Source organism: Thunnus maccoyii, chromosome 17, assembly GCF_910596095.1.
Source record: "Thunnus maccoyii chromosome 17, fThuMac1.1, whole genome shotgun sequence".
NCBI classification, from domain to species: Eukaryota; Metazoa; Chordata; class Actinopteri; order Scombriformes; family Scombridae; genus Thunnus; species Thunnus maccoyii.
In genome coordinates, this window is record NC_056549.1 from 12,953,823 (window position 1) to 12,976,478 (window position 22,656).

At 40.5% G+C, this 22,656-nt stretch overlaps 1 protein-coding gene across 1 annotated transcript; it reads left to right on the forward strand.

The window, feature by feature from the left end:
• Positions 1-19,003: 19,003 nt before the first annotated feature.
• Positions 19,004-22,086, forward strand: ccn2a (cellular communication network factor 2a). The gene is made up of 5 exons (XM_042390608.1): positions 19,004-19,426; positions 19,655-19,871; positions 19,998-20,249; positions 20,416-20,627; positions 20,744-22,086. The coding sequence occupies exons 1-5, from the start codon at positions 19,364-19,366 to the stop codon at positions 21,038-21,040; spliced, it is 1,041 nt and encodes a 346-aa protein (XP_042246542.1). The 5' UTR covers positions 19,004-19,363; the 3' UTR covers positions 21,041-22,086.
• The last annotated feature ends 570 nt before the right edge of the window (positions 22,087-22,656 follow it).

Below are 22,656 nucleotides of genomic sequence, written 5' to 3' on the forward strand. Positions count from 1 at the left end.
CTCCTAGGTGGCCATGTTGTTGCTCTGAAAGGATGTGGGCACTGGTCAGACCACACACACATACACACAAAATGAGACACACGGATACACACACGAGTAGCAAGGCCCCGCCAAAATTCTGTTCTTGTTATTGTTGCGTAGCGGTAAGGGTTTAACTCTGGGGCTTCACCATGGTGGGACCATAGGAATTAGAGTCTGGGTTAGTCCGCTGGTAGGTATTTGATTCTCGGTTTCTATAATAGTGGGTAATAAATTGTGGGTGTTTGTCATGAGGGGACTGCAGGAATTTGGCTCTGGGTTAGAGGTTCCTGTTGAACTACAGTTACACTTGGAGGCTCTGGATGAAACAGGAAAAACATGCAAGCAAGCTAGATGGCTTTCCCATCCACACTGCAGAAATTTATTAATGTTTTTATGTATGTTTGTTGTCCTCCATGGGGCTAGCTACATGCACACTAACTTATTTGGATATTTAGGCTAATAAAAAGCTAAAATCTAAAGGAATAAGCAGAAAATAAGGTAACTTGCTGTACACCACAATAGTCCATGTGAATCAAAACGAATAACTTTAGAGTCAGTCACTGACGCCTAGATAAGCAGTCATGTCCAGTAAATGCATCGTTGCGTCATACAGCTGTTTTAAATTTCCTGAGAACCTGGTTTCAATTCTCAAGTATTTCTATATAACATTCAATATAATATATAAATACAACAATCAAAGTTAAAGTTTGGAAAACATTTTTATTATCCTTGTATTACTAAGGGTTTAATGCTCCTCCTTTGATTGACAATACTGAGTCTATAAAGAAAACATCCACACAAATATCAACACATTTTGATTCAAATGTTGCTAATCTGTGATTGGTGCATGGAAATACATGACATCACCTTTTTCCACCTGAGCCCTGCCCACTTAAAACTAATATGAAAAGCAAAAACAAAAACTGAAATAAAGTAATCTCTCATGTGAAACAACCAAAACAAATTTTGGCAGTATGTTTGTGTTCATGTAGGATATCAATGCTCAAAGTAAGAAACTCTTTGAGAAAATAGGGTTTCAGGGCCTTCAAATTTTTCTCCAGATAAAAAATATATAATAAACTGTAAACAGTGTCAGCTATGTGTTCAATGATTGATTCCTTAAAATGTGATTTGTTGGTAGATTTGAATAGATATGTTTGCTTTGTTTGCACAAAGTAATATTTAATTAAGTAGTTTAATTACAATTGAAACACTTGTTGAAATAGATTATTTTTCAATGATCTGTCTCAATGCGGTGGACTTACCGGACAACACCACACGAACAGGAATGCACATCCATTATTTACAAATCCTGGCCCTGAGCCCTGACAGAATTATACCTGTTAATCAGCTGCATTGAAAGGCGTTTGACGTCAGAGGTGGACAAAGCTAACAGAACAAGAGGTGTGAGGAGTGTGTTTGAATAGGCAGGTGGGGCTGTTGGGGTCAAAGGTTAAGAGGGGTTGATGGGTGGGGCAGCGGTGGTGGTTTGGTGAAAGCTGCTCCGCAAACACAGCTTGCTGTCACAAACACAGCAGATATATGAATAGCCACAAGTCTGTGAGAGAGACAGAGGAAGGATAGGTGTGTGAGAGAGGGAGGGGAAGACAGAGGGGTAGATCACGAGAGGGGAAGAGCGAAGGACGGAGGCCCTGGGTTTACTCACAGTTTTGTGATATGTTCGTCATGTTTTCACACTGGGGGGATTCTCAGACAACTTGTTTCCATTTCACTGTCTGGCATTTGCTGTCAAGCTGCATCAATGCAGCTGAGTCTAGTACAGCTGGTTTGTGAGACCAGTTAAGTGAGATGACAGAAAATGAGAAGACATAAGATGAAATGTGATCAGATAAGACAAGATTTTATACTGTATATATGTAACTTATGAGGCGAGATATGATATGATATGATATGATATGATACGAGATGGCAAGATGAGAAGAGAGGTGAGATTAGATGATTTGAAATTAAATAATGAGGAGATGAAATTCACTACACTGATGACACGAAAATGAAACAATTTGACCTTTTCTAATGACATGAAAGACGAGATGAATTTAACTGAGGAGGCAAAACGAGATGAGATGAGACAAAATGACATTTACTAATTAGATGAAAATTAGTTATTGTAACATGAAATTTACTGAGAAGGCAAGATGAAATGTAATAGGGGATGAGACAAAATGAGGGGATGGTAGATGAGATGAAATGAAATTAGCTTTACTGATGAAATTAAATGAGACATGATGACCTTCACCAATGAGATGAGAAAAATTAGTTCACGCGGCAAGATGATATGATACAAGATGGTAAAATGAGAAGGGATGAGATTAGATGAACAATATTGATGAGATAACAAAAGAGGCAAGTTGAAATTGTGGGATACAGAATGACATAACATAAGAAGAGGTGTGATAAGATTAGTTAAAATAAGAAGATAAATCTTATTGATGACATGAGATGAACCACAATGCTGAAATGAAATTGTGATAAAATGAGACAAGATGACTTTTGCTAACGAGGTTATAGTATAAACTTTACTTTGATGATGCAAGATGAGATGATATGATAGGAGATAAGAAGAGTTGAGGTTAGATGAGATGAAATGAAAATAATTTTACATATGAGATGAGACAGGATCAATGTAACTGGTTAGATAAATAAGATAAAGTTTGCTAATAAAATTACATTGAAATGACATTATATAATTGATGAATTGAGATGAGATATGGTTAAAATTTGGTTAGATTAGAGAGATTAGATCTCTCTAATCTAACCAAATTAGGCAAACAAGGTGGGAAGTTCCTCACAATGCATTATATAATCATATTAATCATCACCATCATCCATCCGGCAGGCTTTAACAAGAGGATTAATAATGAAGTTTTGTGAAACTTTGGCAAATCTTACTTTAGATTAATTCTGTGTATTCAGGCAGCATTTGCTCAACCAAAGATACACAACAAGCTAACCAGGCTCAAGAAAGACTTCAGCTAATTCCATCCCCGTGTTTCTGTTCTGTGACCGGTTCAATCCGACCCTCAAAGGCACAAATCTGCCACCACATCAAACACTTTCTTTTTAGATCTCAGTATAGACTTTTACTCTTTGCCTTAATTTATCCTGGGAATATTTGCCAAGCACACATGCTCTCTTTCATCAACACCCTGCTTCACACGTACAAAGTTACACACATTCATACCTGGCAGCTGCCCAGTACAACCACAGTCTTCTACTGTTGGTCCACTGGGCAGCTCCACCAGAGCAATTTGGACGTTAAGAAATGAGCTCAAGGGCATTTGTATGGTATTAGCTGAAGGAGAGGAGAGCAGGTCGCATTCACTTCCCTGAACTACGTTTTTCTTGGCAAATCAGACAAAATCACAATCGCGGCCCACTTGTCTAAACCTAAGGCCTGCACATATTGGAACGAGACCCTTTGTGTAATGACAGACATTCAGATAAAACAATCCAGCATTTATTGAAAGCACTTTGAAAGACCTTTAGATGGCAGTCTATCATTTTATTTATTCCGTAGGCTATGTTAGGGTCCATATTCAGCTTTTCAAAGCAGCTAAATTAGAACATTGGTTTTCAGTGACAATCTTCATTATCATATTATCAGTTTACTCTTAAAATGTAAATAATTTAGTGTTTGGTTTTCCTTATATTGGATTCTGTTAAGAAACAAGAGTCTACAACCATGCTAGTGTCTCTGTGCAGCGCTTTGTGCTTAATGCTAACAGCATGCTAACATATTCATGAATGGGATGCTAACTTGCTGATGCTCAGCAGGTATAAGGTTTATCACGTTCACATCTTGGTTTAGCATGCTAACATTTGCTATTTAGCACATGACACAAATTACAGCACGTAGATTGTCCATAAAAGTATTCGGAAAAAAAAGTAGAGACATGAACGTCTGTACAACATTTCATGGCAGTACATCCATTAGTTGTTTAGTCTGGACCAAAGTGGTGACCAACTGGCAGATCCACATTTCCATCTCCATTACCATAGCCAAAAACAGTTTGTACTGTACATGTCTAAAATGACACTGGTTTTCCAGTAGAATTGACATTATATAATTACAAAATCAAGTGCCAGACAGCTGGTATGGTCATCCTCAATGGTTGGACTGTGGTTCACTGTTCCAAACGACTCAGTGCTCACCTCTGAGGCCTTCATAAGAGCCCTCCCTTCATGCCGCAACATGTTGCTCTGCTCAGACCAGTCTGAACTGCCCCTCGCTAGGACACGAGCGCTCCAGCATCAAACGATATTTTTTAATCAAGTGGTCAAAAGCTATTGCACAAACATTCTAAAGTAGCTTAGGTCAACAGTGTCCCAGAGCCTGTTCTGTTAGCTGGAATGCTCCTGTACGCTGCAAACAGGCCTCTCTTTGTGTTTCAGTCCAGCAGCCTCACGCCACACCGCACAGCTCTGGAATCCAGTTTGTTTTCTTTCAAATTTCTCAACCTAGTTCACTCCGATGTGGAAGCGCAGTGTACTGGTTGTGTGTGTGTGTCTGTGTGTGTGTGTGTGTGTGCTTACTGTGTTTTAAGGTGTGCGCTAAGTGAGCATCTGTGTTTGTACCAATGCAGCAACACTATGGCTCATTGAGTATGTGCTCATATTAAGCCAGTGCCAAAGTTCACAAGCTTTAAAGTGGAACATACAGGAGAGTTTAAAAATTATAAACGTTGAGCCTGTGTAAATCCACCCAGCCCTGGTGTAGGTTGTTAATATGAAGAGTAGCAGATACTGTAGATGCCTATTGGACTCAACTCTGCCCTAAGTAGCCAAAAGGGAGGATTTTCTTTAAACAATAATGAGTTTGTTCTGGTATTTTAATGTTTTTTGTCTGATGGAAATACCAGGATTCCTGAAGACTTGTACTTGGTGAAGTTCCACTTGATGCAGCAGCAAGATAAAAACCTTGAACTTCAGTTTATTGTTTTGCATATCTGGACTCCCTGATGTTCATTTCTAGTAAATCCACTTATCTCACCAGTAACCTGCAATTATCCACAATACACAGGGCTTGTTAACAAACACCTCATGCCTTCCCTCTCTCTCTCTTTTAGTCCTCCTCCCCCTTTCTCCTCATTTCTACTGTTGGCTGACCAAACCAGAGGAATTCATTATCCCGGAAACTTTGCAGAACAGAGTGAGCCAAGCAGGTCAAGGCTATTCTCCTTTCCTGTCCTTCCTGACAATAAAACCATGACATACAAGCCTGTTTTTTATTTCTTTGTTGGATGATCAATGTTCTCTTGCCATATGAACTGTAACCCTCCTGTATCAGGAAGCTCTGTTTTTACCTTGAGCAGCCAGGTTCTGCCTGCAGAGAGGCTTCCTGGATCACTCTGATTTTTTTCTGTGAGAAAACTGTCAGGCATATCATCATCCTGCTTATGTCTCAGTGTGACAGCTTTACAAAAAATGACAGTACTCACAATATTTTTTCATATCTCAGTATAAACAAGGATATTCCTCTATATGTATTTAATTTGTGTTGGAAACAAACTTTTCAAAGGAATTTGGTATGGCAAAATGACGAGAATCTGTTAAAATGATGCTGCAATTTCAACAACTAAGTGGTCAGTTCAGTTTTAGTGATCAAGCATTATTTCTGGAAATACCTATAGTGAAGAAGCAGTATGAGACCCGCTACTGTAGGTTTTCCATCCATCCCTCCATTAACTATACTTGTTTATCCTGTACAGGGTTGCAAGGGGCTGGAGCCTATTTCATCTCATATTGCGCAAGAGGCAGGGTACAACCGGGACAGGTCACCGTCTATGACAAGGCTAACATATAGTAAATAGACAGGCAACCATTCACACTCAAATTCACACCTCTAGGCAATTTAGAGCTGCCAGTTCACCAAACTTGCATGGACAGTGGGAGGAAACCTCCCGGGTTAATTGCTGGTATACCTTCTCAGGTACTGCAACAACTCAGCAGTTAGTTAGAGAAGCAATGAGAAGCAAGAATGATGTCTAGAACATTGTACATTCAAAAAACTAATTTCAACCATACAAGCTTGAAATATACATCATAGTTCTATACAATATACACATACAAGTTCAGAAAATGTGGTGGATGCCCTAATTCATATTAAGCAACTTCATTGATGATTTTATCTCACAATGTATGTTTGAGTATCCATCTTTCGCCCATCATTGAAACGTTTCTATTTCTGATGTGTTTGACTCAAACCCTTCATTGCTCCATTTCCAGTAACCTGAGGAAATGCCTTTTCTGGGCAGTCCCAGTAAATGCCACATATAGGCGGCCCCTTCTAATACTGCAAGGTAGGCTGCCCTGAAAAAGACCCTCCAAAATACTCTGCAGGGCGGTGTGTCCTGAATGTCCTGCACCTGCATAAACACACCAAGCCAGGAGAAACCACATTTCCAAAAGGCAGGAGAATAACATACCTGGGAACAGTTACCGTGAGAAGCAAAGGTAAAGTAGAATACACGTAACCACAATTCCAGTCAAAAGGCAGGCTAGAAAAAGTGCAACTTTATACGTACTTAGTGAAAGTCAGTGTGCAAAGTAAGGTTTAGGTTTTTGAGGTGCAGACAAAATATATCTGGTAACAGAATCCAGAATAATACATATGTGTGATATAAAACAAAGAGTCAGTAAAGGTTCTTTAGAGAGAGAAACCAGATGAGTGGAGGAGACAAGGAAAAGTGTAAAACTGAAATCAGATTATGTGAGGAAAAACAATTTGGAAACTACAGGGATAATTAATTAAAGTGAACATTTAAAGGGTAAAAGGAAAAATGTGTTGCGACCAGAGAGAGTGAGAAATGGGCCTCTGAGACAGCTTGCGTATTGACATGCTTTGACAGAACACCTACATGTCAGACGTGCCCCGTAAAGGTTCTCCTCACTGGGACAAGGCTTCATATTCACACAGCATCACACGACACCTCGTAGTTACGTAACTGTCGCACTTTTCAATCATTGTACCGTAAGTGAGACCTCACAAGGGGCCCTGGTCATATGTGCTGTACTGCTTTTTAGCATGACAGACTCAGCTTTAGCTTAACAAATCATTTAGTCTAGCTTTCTCGATTTAGAAATATGAAGAGTGGGGGATAAATGTCTGTTGACCCAAATCTGGTTTGATACTTGAGGTTTTTTCTAAGACCGGTGCTGAAAATCTGAAAAAGAAAAAGCTGAAACGGCAATTTCATCCAATCTGGCAATGAAAACAATCTCTGGTGATAACTGGTCTTTACGTAGTAATCTCTACAGAATGTATTACATCTACTGTAAAAAATCCACGCTAGCTGCCACTGATTTGACAGATACCGAGTTCGTTCCTGCGTCATCGCCTCCTCCTCCTCCACTGCTCATAGATTTATACACTGACCATGACTGGATATAGCTGGAAAAAAAGCAGTGAGCTCGCAGTTGATAATGCATACGCCACATTTGGGAGTAACACATATGGATGATGACGCTTATAAATGGATTAAGATTCGTAAATATGACAAAATAATAACCCTCGAAGCAGACATCACTGTATGTTGCTAGGTTGCATTTTGGCCTCTGTGTAAGGCTGTTGTCATTGTGCTATTGCTCAAACCAAAGATGTACTGAAGGGTAAATCATGTTTTATTTGAACCCAGTTTGTTCTTAAAGGTAGTAGCTGCATATTTTATTTTCCAGCTAACACGCTACATGAAGTAAATTTATAGAAACTTAAAGGAATAGTTGGACATTTTGGGAAACATGCTTAATTTGGTGTCTTTGCTGGGAGTTAGATGAGAAGATTGATACCACTCTCATATTTGTCTGTTCAATAAGAAGCAGGAGCCAGGAGATGGTTAGGGTTAGCTTAGCTTAGCATGATGTCTGGAAACAGAGGGAAACAGCTAGCCTGCCTGTCCAAAAGTAAAATCCACCTACCAGCATCTCTAAAGCTCACTAATTAATAAGTTATATCTCATTTGTTTAATACAAAATCCAAAGTGTAAATACAGCAAGTTGCAGTTTTCCTGGCCAGGCGGTGTGACTTCCTGGAGTACTGTCTTGCTAAGCTTAGCTAATCATATCCTGGCTTCAGCTTCATATTGAACTGACAGATATAACAGTGATATCAATCTACTCTTCTAACTATTGGGAAAAAAGGCAAAAAAGCTATTTTTTTTAAGCTAATGTATGTAACACAGCATGATGATTTTCAAGCTAAAAATTTGATATCATGTTATTATGAAAGAAATAATTCATTTTATTACACTGGCAGTTGTTCAGATTGTAACAATCCCCAAATGGACAGCATGGTTTACTCACTTATTCACCACTGCAATACTATTTTAAAACTTTTGTGTTTGCGCTCTGATTCACTCCTGCTGAGAGTGGAAAACATGTTTCTTGCAGCCTATGCTGAGGTAGGAAAAACATGTGAAACTTGGGTTGTCTGCTGCTGGTTTGACAGCTAACTGAACGATGACTCCTTCCTGCGTCATCACTTCCTACTCACTTTGCTGAGGAATCCACCTTTCCCTGCTCCAGCTGGGGAATATTCCATGTTGTTGTGAAGAGGATGCATAATATTTTCCACTGTCAGTCTGGAGTGGGCAGGTACTGTATTCTGCAAAGTACAGAACACTCTGTCACCATAAGCTACAGTTATATTTTTAAATTTATTTTGTGGGGATGTTGACAGAGGATACTGTCCTTTATTCATTGGTGCATTACCTCAGAAGCTGAACTTATTCTTACCCACTTTTTAAACTTGCATCTTGTACAACAAATCAACATTGTCCTTTCATTGCTTTACTGGATTATTGAATTTATGTAAAATGCAATGCTTCATCTCTCCTGGTCTCTTTTTGGGATCCGCAGAAACCGTGACACTGAGGGGGCTACTTTTAGCAAAGGAAAGAGAAAACAGTGAGTAACAACAGACCAGCTGTGACCTTCCAGTTTGCAGACACGCAGACAAGACGATCAGATTGCCACCAGACAGACAGACAAACAGACAGACAGAAACGGGGCAAGGGTGTAGGCTACAGTCTGACCTTGCAGCTCACAGACAGATGGGGAGAGGCCTTCGTTCCAGACGCACAGACAGGGAGGGGTCGTTTTAGCCACTGTGCAGAAACGGCAGATCTGGAAACAATTAGAGCAGATGGGAACCCTGGCCAGGCTGTTGCTATAAGGCACAGCACAATACTATTGAACATTTATTGAGAACAGTTTGCTCCCCTAATGGTTCACCAGTCACAAAAGCACAGTTCATTATTCCATCAGCATCTTGTGAAGCAACAGTTCACTTTTCTCACAGCTAAGGATATGCTTTTTTAATCATTTATTTAGTTTATAACAAATTTGTGTTTACATTGACAGCCTTGCAAAAAGGGAAAGCCCTCAAAGAGCAATATTTTCACAGCCGTTTAACGCAGGAACGGTCTTCCTCTTTCTAATCTTTCACCTTTTGTTCATTCCCATTAGTCATCTGAAAACTGTGTTCCCTTTTGCAGCATTCAGCACTAATAACTCCCATCAAAGGACAGATCTATTGTTGACTTTGAATGTTCTTTCGGTCCAGACATCACACAGACGCTGGTTTTCGTCGTGGATGCCAAAGAGTCCGACCGGGTTTCACTGGTAAAGCCAAAACTCCAGCAGTGATGAGAGGCACTTATTGCTCACTTCACTAATAGGAGCTTTTGTGGCTTGAACATTCTTCTTTCGGATCACAATGTTTTTTCCTTCATGTTGACGTTAGTGCCAGTATGCAAAGCTGAAGCTCAGGGCTGGTTTTATGTTTAAACCACATGCAAAATACAAGTTTTAACATTATGTATTGAAGCTATGAATCATACAGTTGCTACAGTCACACAGTGTTACAATTACATTTGATTACATAAGTAGACACAGTAAACAGTATACAGACACACTTTTTGACCTGATTAACCCGAATTTGATATTTGCTATTAATTATTAACACATAACTATGGACAGAATAATGCACTCTGTGCTTCTTCGGCCTCTGATTTTGTCAGCAAAACAACAAATTCAACACCTCACCTTTATCAGTATTGACAAAAAAGTCTTATCGGATTGCCAGGTGCCCAAATTAACACTGACAGATGTTTTTCTTGCTGTGATCATTCCTCCTGTTCATACTGGCCACTGGATCGGGGACAAATTCCACAGCCCTCCTTTCATACAAAAATGTATGTAAAAGTTTATTTGAAGCTAATATGAGGATTCAGCCATCCAAAGTAGTCAAATCAAGTTCAGACTGTCTTTTTAGTGCCAAATTCCCTTTTTTTTGTTACGATACTTCCATTGCTACTGAACCATCAAGACACAAAGAGGAAATGCTTTACTAAAAAGGCTGAAACTGTGGAAAATATCCATGTTATTTGAATAACTCAGGCTGCTGAAGCCTCATATTATCTTCTGATAGACTTTTAAATACATTTTTGCACAAAACAATGGCTGTGGATTTTGTCCCCCATCACTTACATTGTAAGCACATTTGGCGGGAATCTTCTAATGGTCAGTATGAACAGAAGGAATGATGAAACCAATTGTTTTAAGACAGACTTTTTTGTGAACCTATCCTTTAAGTCTTTTTATGAGCTTTTCTGGAGCTTCATCAGCAGACATGGACAAAAGATTGTTAATATGCTGCTCAAATTTTTCAGTAAGTAATTATTCAGTTTCAATAGTGAGTTAAGTAAAGAAATTGTTAAAATAACACATTAAAATCTCCTCGTTACTTATTTGTATCTGCAAATGTCATAACCTTTTCCTATAAGAAGGTGTAGGTCTATTCATATAAGCAGCTGAAAACTGGTAAACAGCTTGTAAATAATTAGTATGTTCAATTGAGGTCCAGTAAATGGATATTTGTTACTGGCAGGCAGCTGCTAAATAATCAGAAACTAGTCAACAAGTGCTGTAGCAGGTACACTCTGTTTCTGACAGTCGACAAACATACTGTAAAAGCAGCCACTAAGCTTTATATGAACCTGAAACTGTATGAGAGCACAGTTCTCCTGCTGACAGCCAGTAAATAACCATCCAATAAAACAGACAGTAAACACACACTCTCACCAGTTTGACATCTCAGGCAACCTCGGTAGAAGAGAAAAAAAAAGGCGCACGAATTCAAATGAAAGCCTTTTAAAAGTCTAATGATAGAAAAACAGTCTGAGTTTATTTGATGTTGGGGAATGTTAAGGTGAAATCTTGACCTGGATCGCTGCACATCACGGCTTGAAACACCTGTCTGGGAAGCAGAAACCCACAAAGCAAAATGTCCGTTTTTTTCTCTGCTTGAAGCAACATTTACCTTGGCAATGAATGAGACAAAGCAGCAGCGTGTGATTAAAGCTGATGTTTTTATTCAAGGCTTTTACAGGAAGCTAATTAGCTGAGGTATGCAGTCGTGTGCCAAGCTAATAGGGGGAAGCTGACATTCCTGCAGGGAAGCGGTGGCCTCACAAAGCTACAGAATATGTATTTACATTCACAACCTCCTCTGTGTGAGCCACAAGACTTTCAATTTAAACTGTTCACAACATGTTAGGATGTGGTCTTGCTCACTGCACCGCAAGGTGAGCAAATTTGAAAACACCGAAAACCTGCCCGTGTTATTTATCCTGTTGTAACTGGACGATTAAAGTCATTTTGTGACATGAAAAGAAGTAACTACACAAACTAACAGTGATACGTGTCCACTTCAAAAATGTGAAGGTTGGACTCATTGGGCCAAACATTTTGCTGCTATCTGGCTTCACCACGAAAATGCGAAGTATGTCATAAGAGGGGAAGCTTTTGAAAACAATGGTTTGCATTATCAGCAATCTGTCTCTTTTGGGGTCGGTAATCTCCAGTGGAATTCAAATTTAGCATGTTCACACATACAAGATGGCAGGTTTATGGCAAAAGGAATGGCTTCTCTTGCCACAATGAGTGCTTGTACAACTCTACTTAATGCAACACTCTTAGTGAACAAGATTGAATTTGCGAGGCTCACACATGCAAAACCACAAGAATGTAACCAAAAAGGAGCTCTGCATTTAATTACAGTTGCTATAGTATGCACAGCTGACTTTGTCCAAATTAGTTCACCAGCCTTCTTTACACCTTCACCTTCAATTATTGCCATGTAATTTGTTGCGGACCACTAATTTCTGGTTTCTTCCATTGGGTTATGTCAGTTTTTATGTAATTCCCTTCTTGTGTCGAGATACTTGAAAGTACTTTCTGTTTCCACTGCAACTTACAGGGTCCCCAGTGTGTATTAGATGCCATGGAAGGAATAGTTTGGTATTTTGGGAGTTGGATTTGGGAGGAACAGTTAGATGAGAAGATTGATACCATTCTTACTGTCCAATAAATATGGAGCTGGAGCCAGGAGGCAGTTAGCCTAGCTTAGTATAAATATTGGAAGCAGATGGGAAGTCTGGCTTCATCCAAAATGTAAAAACACGCCTACCTCTGAGGCTCACTAATTAACACGCTGTATCTTGTTTGGTTAGTTCACACAAAAACCAAAATGTAATGACAATTGGTGGTTTTAGAGTTTCAAGTCTTTATGCTAAGCTAAGCTAATCACCTCCTGGCTGTAGCTCTATAGTTAACACAGAGACATTAGAGTGGTATCGATCTTCTCATCTAACTCCTGGCAAGAAGCAAATAACCATATTTCCTGTTCTGTCAAGCTTAGCCACTCTGAATGAGCTCCAGTCCAGTTAAATGCCTCCATTGTAATTGTAGTAATGTGTGTGGGCAGATTCCACACTATATTTAGAAACCATCACCTGTAAAGGGCAGACCTTCCTTAGGGTCATGGACATTATATGACCCTAAGAGTTCACAGTGCGATTAAGCACCAGGCATCTTTACATTGGAAAGTTGGTCTCACTGGTTATGGCTGCATGAAGCTGGAGAACTGGGTCAGTGGGCATGATTTTAAGTTTTTACCACAAGACTTTGTCTGTTTTCATCTAACCATCATGAGGTCATGTATGAGGTCCAGAAGGGGAAGTACTCAGTGAGAACCAAGTAGCGTGTTGGGCTTTGTGTCTATGATTAGAAACCCCTTCAACCTCCTACTGAAAGGTCACCAAAACAGAACAGAGTCCATCCTGGACCCACATGGAGCTGTGTTTAAGTTAAGACCACCTGACTTCCATTTCCATGTGTGTGGCAGTAAATCTACAGCTGAGATGAGTTTCTGCTGTTTGTTGAAAGAGTTACAGCCCAAATTCTCATCAGTGTCTCTAGTCTAAACACTTTCCAGGACACAGGTTTTTAAATAGGAAGTTTCCACTCTCTCTGCCTCTGACTGTCCTGCCACCCATCAGTCCCCCTTTGTTATATCTGTGCAAATGTTACCATGCCCTCAATCTATTGCTAGCTTCCACCTGTGGGCTTCTTTTATTGCCAGTTAAAAATGCTTTGTTCAAGGGAGATGTAAGTGATATCTTTTCCCTTGTTAACACAGACTGGCAAAAACATTCCCCTAGATTTTTCTAACTAAATGATTTATGAGAAAATTTGACCAAAAAATGCAGTCCATCTACCAAATGTGCCCCTCTGGCATCAAACAGTCAGTATATTATACCTCGGCCCATTACCCGAAGTAATCCAAAACCCAACTATTTCATGCAGGCTGTGCCTGAAAAAGATTGAGTCTCATGCATGTTTCCAGTCTGAACATTTTCTACCACTCTAGGCTTTAAATAGACACTGTTTCCATCTTGACAGTTCATCTGCCCACCAACCCCATTGTTAAATCTCAGCAAATCATCTGAGGCTCCTGATGCATTATAAGTTTCCATCGCTTGTCTTTTCATAGGCAAGCTTCAAAATGTTTCCGTTAGTTGCCAACTCTTTCATCTGTCAGTAATTGACCTGTCCCTCCTCCATTGTTAAATGTCGACAGATCACCATTCAAACTATTTGAGTGTTTTTGCAGACAGACTCCAAATTGTGAAGGAAAGCAGAATTTTTTTTTCCCAGCACGTCTTCATTAGCCAACTTTACTCACTGATGAAACACACATATTGCATATGACACAGGAGTTTTATGCAGTTATTCTGCTTTCTTGCCAGGGTTAGTCCCTTTGTTACCTACAACTGATATTTTTAAAAACTGCATTTTCTCTACCGTGTGCAACTAGGCTGTTTTCAACTATTCTACCCTCACTGACTGCAGGCAGCCCAAGAGTTCAAAGAAGCAGAAATATGCAGGCAGGGAAATCATTTTGAGATTTTGGTTTCATGTTCAGTTTACACAGTGGTATATAGATGGTTGGTTTGAAGGCTAAAGCCAGGGAACATTCCTCAAATAGCCTGCCAGCTACCACTAATGGAATACAGTTTAATAGACAGCTGAGTGCAGATAACAACCAAAGTCTTGAATATGGATCCAGTTTGGGAAAAACACTCTGGGTTTCCATACACACTACTGGATACTGTACATATACATATACATATAAGCCTCCAAAATAATCATAGAGTTGAATCAACAAAAACTGAACAGTATAATCTTCATGAATAAAGGGACTTATTGCTGGAATAAAGTGGAAAGTATACAAACATACAGCAAATGAAAGACAGATGATTTTAGAAGTACTATTAAAAAATGTTCTCTGTGAAATTAGAGTCATTATCTGGCCCACTGTGGAACAAAAATGCAACCTCAGAACAGACTGGCCTTTCTAACTTTTGATGCTTAGTTTCCTGTTTAGTTTTGAAGGCATGGGGAAGGTATGAGCACCGCTGCTGCTGTACTGAATATGAGCAGTGTGTGGGAACCATGCAAACAGTCAGAAGATATCCCAGTGGACACAGGGCTGCTCTGTGACATCAGCAACAGGTATGATGCCATCAGCCATGAAGTGATGGAACTGCACACACACGAGGTGTTCAAGAAAACCAAGAATAATTTCCACTTTCCATGCCTGAAGGGAGAGACTAAACAAGGACAGTGTCGTCACCAGGACCCGATGTGGGGGGAAATAAAAATGTTGCCTGGTCAGACAGCGAGTCTGTCATCTCAACAGATACCAAAGTCGGAAACTTCCCAGCTGACACGGTTCTGCTGCCTCATGATGTCACACAGTAACTATGAAACAAGCAGTGAGGTAATGAGGCTATAACCGGTGGGCAGCGGCGTGTGTAAATCCAGACGAGGATAGAAGGCAGGCCTTGACCTGGGATTACTACGCAAGTCACATGACCTTAAATATAAGAATGACTTAAACGCTAAATTAGGAACATCACTTCATCCGTTTATTCACTTGGGACTATTTTTCATTTGGAAAAAATAACAAACTAACAGTGAAACAATTCATCAGCATGACGTTATCTTTGTTACTTATACTGGTGTCAGCTGTTTTACCTTGACTCAATCCAGCACTCAGTGTTAGTGTATACAGCGTGTCAACTCTTGGACTTGTTGCTGCTATGTTTGTATAACTAACACAAGAAACTATTTCTTACTGATACAGGCTGACAATCTCCACATCTATCACGTAGTTTTCCTACTTTTACACTTTTACAATGTTTAGAAAAGTGTTCAGGACCTATGATGGTACTGCAAAGCAATTTCAAGTGAATTTTAGGCATTAAGGAGTGACTTTTACTTTGACATAATTTGTCTAGAAACACAACCTTAAGGTGGTGAGACCCTGTAGGATGTCTTTAAAGTGGCTGCAATCAATATTTTTAGATTAAAAATTGATCACATGACTGTTATGTTGTGTTTTTCCAGCCCACAAGTTTTTGGTTCACTTTCATTGCTCTCATCAGCGTCAGTAACCTACCTACATTCATTAGGTAGATACAAAAACAACTCCAAATGAACGCTGTAAACCTCCAATAACTGCAGACCATTTTTATGAGAGTTGAAGACACCTTATATTGTGGTGGTTTTGTTGGTGTTTTATTGGTTGGAGTTTTTATTTCTGACTACTTACAGACAAAGCATCCAAAAGTTTCATGTGATACAAGAAATGAAAAGTCGCACATATTTTGGCCTTTACTGTTAAATATTTTATTCTAACATGTAACCATATCCAACAAAGTAATGACCACTGGTCAGCCAAAAGAGTAGCAGACAGTATTACTAATTCCCATCATGGCAAGTCTACATAGACTCAGCACACAGTACAACAATACATTTTCCAACGTGTGAAAGTGTAGAAGATGGAAAGGCTAGACAGCCAGCACACAGCTATGACTAACAACAAAGGTGCCAACAAGTACAGACCTCCTCGACATTGTTTCACCACCGCAGTTCCATTACTGACTTTAACCCACAGCTACACTCTTAGATAAATACCTCGGTCTATACTTAGCCTCGACATATCTGGCCCTACCACACACGGAGCCATATGTTTCCATTGGCCACAACATTCGGCTCATCCACATATGCAGATCTGCAGAACAGTGAGTGCGCAGCCAGTCATGTGGCACAAGAAACTGACAACAGAGCAACAACCAAAACAACCAACCATTATCATAAAGTCACAACATCAAAGAATAAAAAGTATCAGTTTCCGAACAGCTGTCAATTACAACAGGAAGGAGACTATCCAGGACATAACAATCATCATCAATACTCTACTAATGAGTCAAATTGGTGCCATCAGATAAAACTTAATATATTGCAGACATCAAAATTAGTTATTTAAAGTATTCGACTTTATCTTCAAATGAAAGTCCTTAAAAACAGCCACTGACTCAATAAACAGCCTGATTGAAACTAGATTACTCTGCATTCAAGATAAAAATGTCAGCTAAGTGTCAGTGTTGTTTTGCAGCGTGGCCGGAGCACGTTCCTCCATCAAGCTGTTTCCTTTAGATATCATGGAGTTGAAGTTTGGGCCCTGAGGCTGTAATGACTGTCAACACACGCACACACACGCTCACACATACACTTTCTCTGGTCTGTTTTGAGAAGCAGAATACTCCACACACACACACACAAACACACCACACTTTCACTCACGGCTGTGTTTTTTTTCTCGGTCAGATGGTCTAATAGGAGTCCCTACTGTACTGAGCCAGCATAGAGAGAGAACATATCCATATTAGGAAAAGAGCAGGCGTCCTTATATGGGGAAGCTTCCTCTGTAGTAACAGCCCAGTCTGCTGGCTTTTCTTGTGCATTCCTGCAGCTCCAGGTTTCTCTGGGAGTTTTTCATTTCCGATTCGCTGGCTGGAGAAGGAGCAGGGCCGCCTTTCATAAGAGTCTGGCCTGGTGTGTGATCCCTTTTTCAAAAAAATACACAAACCTCCGTCTAGCCTCTTTCCTGCAATCCTCCACTCTGGGGTTTGATGTAGTAAAATAAGCCTGGCCGGGGACAGGGCACACCTGGCCTTTTAAGTTCGTCATAGACTAAACCTCATTAGGCAGGTGAGAAGCGAGAGAACATGTAGCCTTTGTGCCCCTAATATCTACCCTGCATGCCTTCATGGGCCGGGCTGCGCTTTCACTTAAGTCAACTCAAGATGTTTAATAATCATTTGTCCAGTAGAATCAAGACGTCCAGCTCAGGTAACTCAGAAAACACACAATCAGCACCATCTTGTACCCGACAGTGTTCATACTGTACATGACAAAAACACACAAAACACCTAAGCACGTTTCAGAAATATTGACAACTGGAGTTTCACTTGACATCACAAATAAGGAATTCTAAATGAAGTTGGCATATGTAATGCAAAAGTTATTTGCAAACAAGCATCCGACCTTATATGCAGTCGTGAGTAATGGATTCCAGTCTTTAAAGGGCTAATCCACAAGTTTTACTCATGGAGGTTAGGATTAGTCATTCTCAGCCTATGAAAACAGTTGTGTAATGTCTTTTGCGGCTCTGGAAGAAGCTTTCAAAGTTTGAAAAAATAACTCGATGATGATATCATCAGGGTTATTTTGTCATCAGGGGTTGAATTTCTTTAAAAGAATGCCTATGTTTCAAACTGGGGGTGTGGAGTTTGAAAGATGTGGGAATTGATCAGTCAGGGAGGGTTTAACGAAGGATGCTACTGTGTTGCATTATGGGAAATGTAGGATCCAGCATTTCAAGAGCCATTTTAGGGACTAAAAGTCACGTTATCTCATAATTCTGACCATTGTTTTTAAAATTTGTCCCCACAACTTTAAGGAAATGCAATGCAAAATAGCCAGAGTGCCCCTTTAATGAGTCATACAGAACCACAGAGCCATGAGGAAATAAGTAAGCATGGCAAAAAATCCACTGACCCACAATAATTAAGTGTATCATACAAAATGATTGGAAAAAGTATTTGTCATTAAAATGCTTCATTCATGCATTAGAGATCATAATATATTTGAGTGGTTTTTACTGAAAGCTGCAGTTCAGCCACTGATGTCAGAGCAGAAAAATGCCACTGCAGTGTCCCAGACATAACCGCACGAGTACAGAAGACAAAGTTACAAGACTGCGGCAGTTGCCAAGTCTCTGTGCTGGAACAAGCACCTTGATAGATAACCAGCTCAAGCTAATGATTCAAATGAGTTTCCTTTTTCCGAACTGCTCACTGTTAATTTACTAAAGTACAGGCTGTCTATGCGCCTTTGAAGCCAAAGCTGAGGAATGCTGTTGTGGGCTTAAAGTCTTAACCGCCCGTTACACATCAATCAGTTTATTTAATCGTTGTGTGTTCATACATTTTTATTAGTTTCTACCTGTTGATTTTTAACTGCTCTTCCTTCATGTAAAGTTCTTTGTAGATTCACTTTTGAACAGTGTTAAGAGTTTTTTTTCTTTTCTTCTTTTTTTAAAATTAATATTTATAGGTACCGGCTGTCTGTTTGTGAAGTCAGTCTTCAGGAATTCCCAGTGTGGGGTCCCAGGCCTCTAACCAGACTTAACCTCCCATTCCAGATGAAAGCTGCTCTGAGAGAGACAGTGTTGTTTGGCCCGAGCAGCAGAGCCTTGCCTTCAGACAGCAGGAATGTGGGATGTCTGGAGTGGGGGTCAGGAAGCGAGGAAAGAATGCCAAGTATGTCCATGTTTGTCCAGGGCTGGCTCTCCATTCAGCCCCCAGTGACGTGCTGCGAGGGCCAGTGAGTATAAAGGGAGCTCAGCTTTCCAGTCAGAACTCAGATCAACTCCTCTACTGAAGCTAAACTCTAGCTTTCACCAAGAAAGAAAGAAAGAAAGACTGTGACCGGAGCAGCGGAGAAACGCTAAACGACAAACGAGACAAGAGATCAACTTGATCAGAAAAGGTTTCTCGAGCTCAAACTCTGAGACTAAAGGAAGACTTTCTCAACGAGGCTTAAGGAAGAATCTAAATCTATTTCTAAGAAGATGTCTGCTGGAATGAAGAAAATGATTTTGCTGCCTTTCCTGTGCATCATGCTCTCATACATGGTAAGCCAAAAAATATTAAAATAGACTTTTCACTGCTGTTGTTGTGTTAGGCTTTAGACTTGAATTATATGGGCGATGTGATGCTAAGAACTCCACTCTTGTCAAAACATGACATAAGCTCCGACTCTAAAAGACATTGTGTTCTCTTTGAGCTGGATGAATGTCTACAATGTACCTTGGGGAGATTATATTTAACCGAGCATGTGCCTGTGTGTGTTCTGTGCTCAGGCTGCAGGTCAGGAGTGCAGCGGCCAGTGTTCGTGCCCCTCCACTCCCCCTCAGTGTCCCCCAGGAGTGAGCCTGGTGCTGGACGGCTGCGGCTGCTGCAGGGTGTGCGCCAAACAGATGGGGGAGCTCTGCACTGAGAGAGATGCCTGTGACACACACAAAGGTCTCTATTGTGACTTTGGAGCCCCCATCAACAGACGCATAGGAGTGTGCACAGGTGAGCCAGTGATCATTGAAATAATTGCTGTAACCTGTCATGTTGAATATTCCGATGTGCTAAGAAGTGTCCTTCATGTATGAGCTGAATCATGACCTCTCCTTTTTTGTCATTCCTCCCTTACAGCAAGAGAAGGAGCCACCTGTGTGTTCGGTGGCATGGTGTACAAGAGTGGAGAGACTTTCCAGAGCAGCTGCAAGTACCAGTGTACCTGTCTGGATGGAGCTGTGGGCTGTGTTCCTCTCTGCTCCATGGACGTGAGGCTGCCCAGCCCTGACTGCCCCATGCCCAGACGCGTCAAGGTGCCAGGGAAGTGCTGCGAGGAGTGGGTGTGCGACTCTCCCTACACAAACAGCTTCATGGGCTCTGTTTTGGCTGGTAAGTTACTTTTCTGCATTCTTAAGAGCAAATTTCCTGTGCATAAGACTTTCTTTGTAGGTATTTATAGTCATAAAAATAATCCTATGGTAATGCTTTAATCCTGCGGAAATGAGCTGTAATCAGGATGCTCTTTCTAATCCAGTGTTTCCTCATGTGTTTACAGCATACAGAGAGGAGGAGACCTATGGTCCAGATCCCTCCATGATGAGGGAGAACTGCCTGGTTCAGACTACTGAATGGAGCGCCTGCTCTAAGACCTGTGGCCTTGGGATCTCCACAAGGGTTACCAATGATAACCGCGAATGCCGCCTGGAGAAACAGACCCGGCTGTGCATGGTGCGACCCTGCGAGTCCCAGCTGGAGCAAAGCATTAGGGTGAGTTCCTGTTTAAACTGCACTGCTCTCATGAACTCTACAGATGCAATATGCAAACTTAAATTTCAAAAGAATGCCTGCTGAAGTTGTTTTTCTCTTTATTTCTCTTCCTGCAGAAAGGGAAAAAATGCATCCGTACTCCCAGACTCTCCAAGCCCATGAAGTTTGAGATCTCTGGCTGCACCACCACCAAGTCCTACAGGCCAAAGTTCTGCGGTGTCTGCCTGGATGGTCGCTGCTGCACCCCCCACAGGACCACCACCCTGCCCATGGAGTTCAAATGCCCTGACGGACAGGTCATGAAGAAGCACATGATGTTCATCAAGTCCTGCGCCTGCCACCACAACTGCCCCGGGGAGAACGACATCTTCGAGTCCATGTATTACAAGAAGATGATGGGAGACATGGCATGAGCCGCTGAAGGACGACCAGAGCTTATGACTTGAAAAACAAACAGAACTCCATCTCATTTTGCAGCTCAGTATATATGTTCTTTTCTTATTTTATTTCGTCATTTTCTCATTGTAAAAGTAGTCCAGACACTTGTCTTAGTGTCTGTGTGTTTTGTACGGCTGGTGCACATCAGCCACTAGAGCTCAGACAGAGGGTTGCATAGCAGCTCCAAGAGATTCCTGCACTATAACTTCTATTTTGACAAACCTACTGTCAGGTTTCCACCCATTCCCCCTGAAATCCCTTTTACAAACCCGTCCATTTTACTGTACGCATTTTTATACCTTATCTAAACCTTGACCTCCTCTCTAAATGAGGTGTGTAATAACTCCCCCACCCTTTGAGCCCAGACCAGACCTGCAAACTCTAAGCAGCTGTAGAGGGAGCACGCAGACCACAGCAGACCAGTGTTCCCCTGTCCAAACAGGTCTGAATGTATCCTTGTATGTGTGTGTGTATGAGTGTGTGTGTGAGTGTGTGTGTGTGTGTGTGTGTGCTAGTGCAGGCCTGAATGTCGGCCTTGTCTCTGAGGTCTATGCTGTTCACTCTGCTCCCAGAGTGGAGGAAAGGTCAGAGTTTCCGCCCAGCATGTGGATGAGAGAGAAGCAGCGTGCTGAGTTTAGGGTTAGATATGGAACACAGTGGGCTTTGCCATGGCACTGAGAAAAGAAAAAAAAAAGAAGACATGTTGACTATTACTGATTCAGGTCGGAAGGAGGAAACCAAGTGTCTATAGGAACAAAAGTGTCTATTTTGTACAAAAATAGAAAAGAAGACTGGAAGAATTGTAATTTCATTCCTTTTATATTGTTGATGTGTAAATTCTGTATATATTTGTACAGTTTAAGTTAATTTAAAAGCCAAATGTGTTCTGTGCTTCAAAATGTATCAATAGTGTATTTTTTGTCGACAGTATTTTTTACTATTTTATTGAGAAGTGTGACAAAAATGTTACATGTTTCACTTTGTAGCTGGAAATAAAATGTTATATTTTTTTATACAAACAGTTGTTCTTTGTTGCTCTTTCTTTCATTTTGGTAAACTGATTAATTAATTGTTGAATTTTGGTGTAAAAAACCCACTAAAACTCAAAACTGTTCAGTCAATTAGCTGATGCCTCAAAGCATATTTAACAGGAACATGACTCACATGTTAGCTACCTGCAGAACTACAGTGGAATATCATTACTTGCTCACTATTACTATTACTACTTGCTATCATTACTGGGATCTCAGACAGTGTTAGTAATAATTTATTATGAACATCAAGTTCACAGAGTTCGATTGCAGGAAAACTGCCTCACTCGTGTTAGATCTGCACGTGAAGGGAATAAACCTGGAGCTCACCATCACAGATTTTTTTTGTGAAATCTGTGATTAATTTCTGGTTAAAAACTGAAAACATCACAAAAATTCATCTCTGAATAAGATACAGACTAATATATAATAAGCTGATAGCAATCATCCATTTATTGTAAAGTAAGAACCTCAAGCTGACATCCATATCTGATGCTCAATAGTTTGTGTATTTTGTGTATGTTTGAGAATATTGACTGCTGTGTCCCACAACTGGAGTG

Excerpts from the sequence above, each read along its gene's own strand:
- ccn2a (XM_042390608.1), top strand. The coding sequence starts at position 19,364 with ATGTCTGCTGGAATGAAGAAAATGATTTTGCTGCCTTTCCTGTGCATC. Across the intron at positions 19,427-19,654 it reads GCATCATGCTCTCATACATG|GCTGCAGGTCAGGAGTGCAG; the intron begins GTAAGCCAAAAA and ends TTCTGTGCTCAG. Across the intron at positions 20,628-20,743 it reads AGCTGGAGCAAAGCATTAGG|AAAGGGAAAAAATGCATCCG; the intron begins GTGAGTTCCTGT and ends CTCTTCCTGCAG.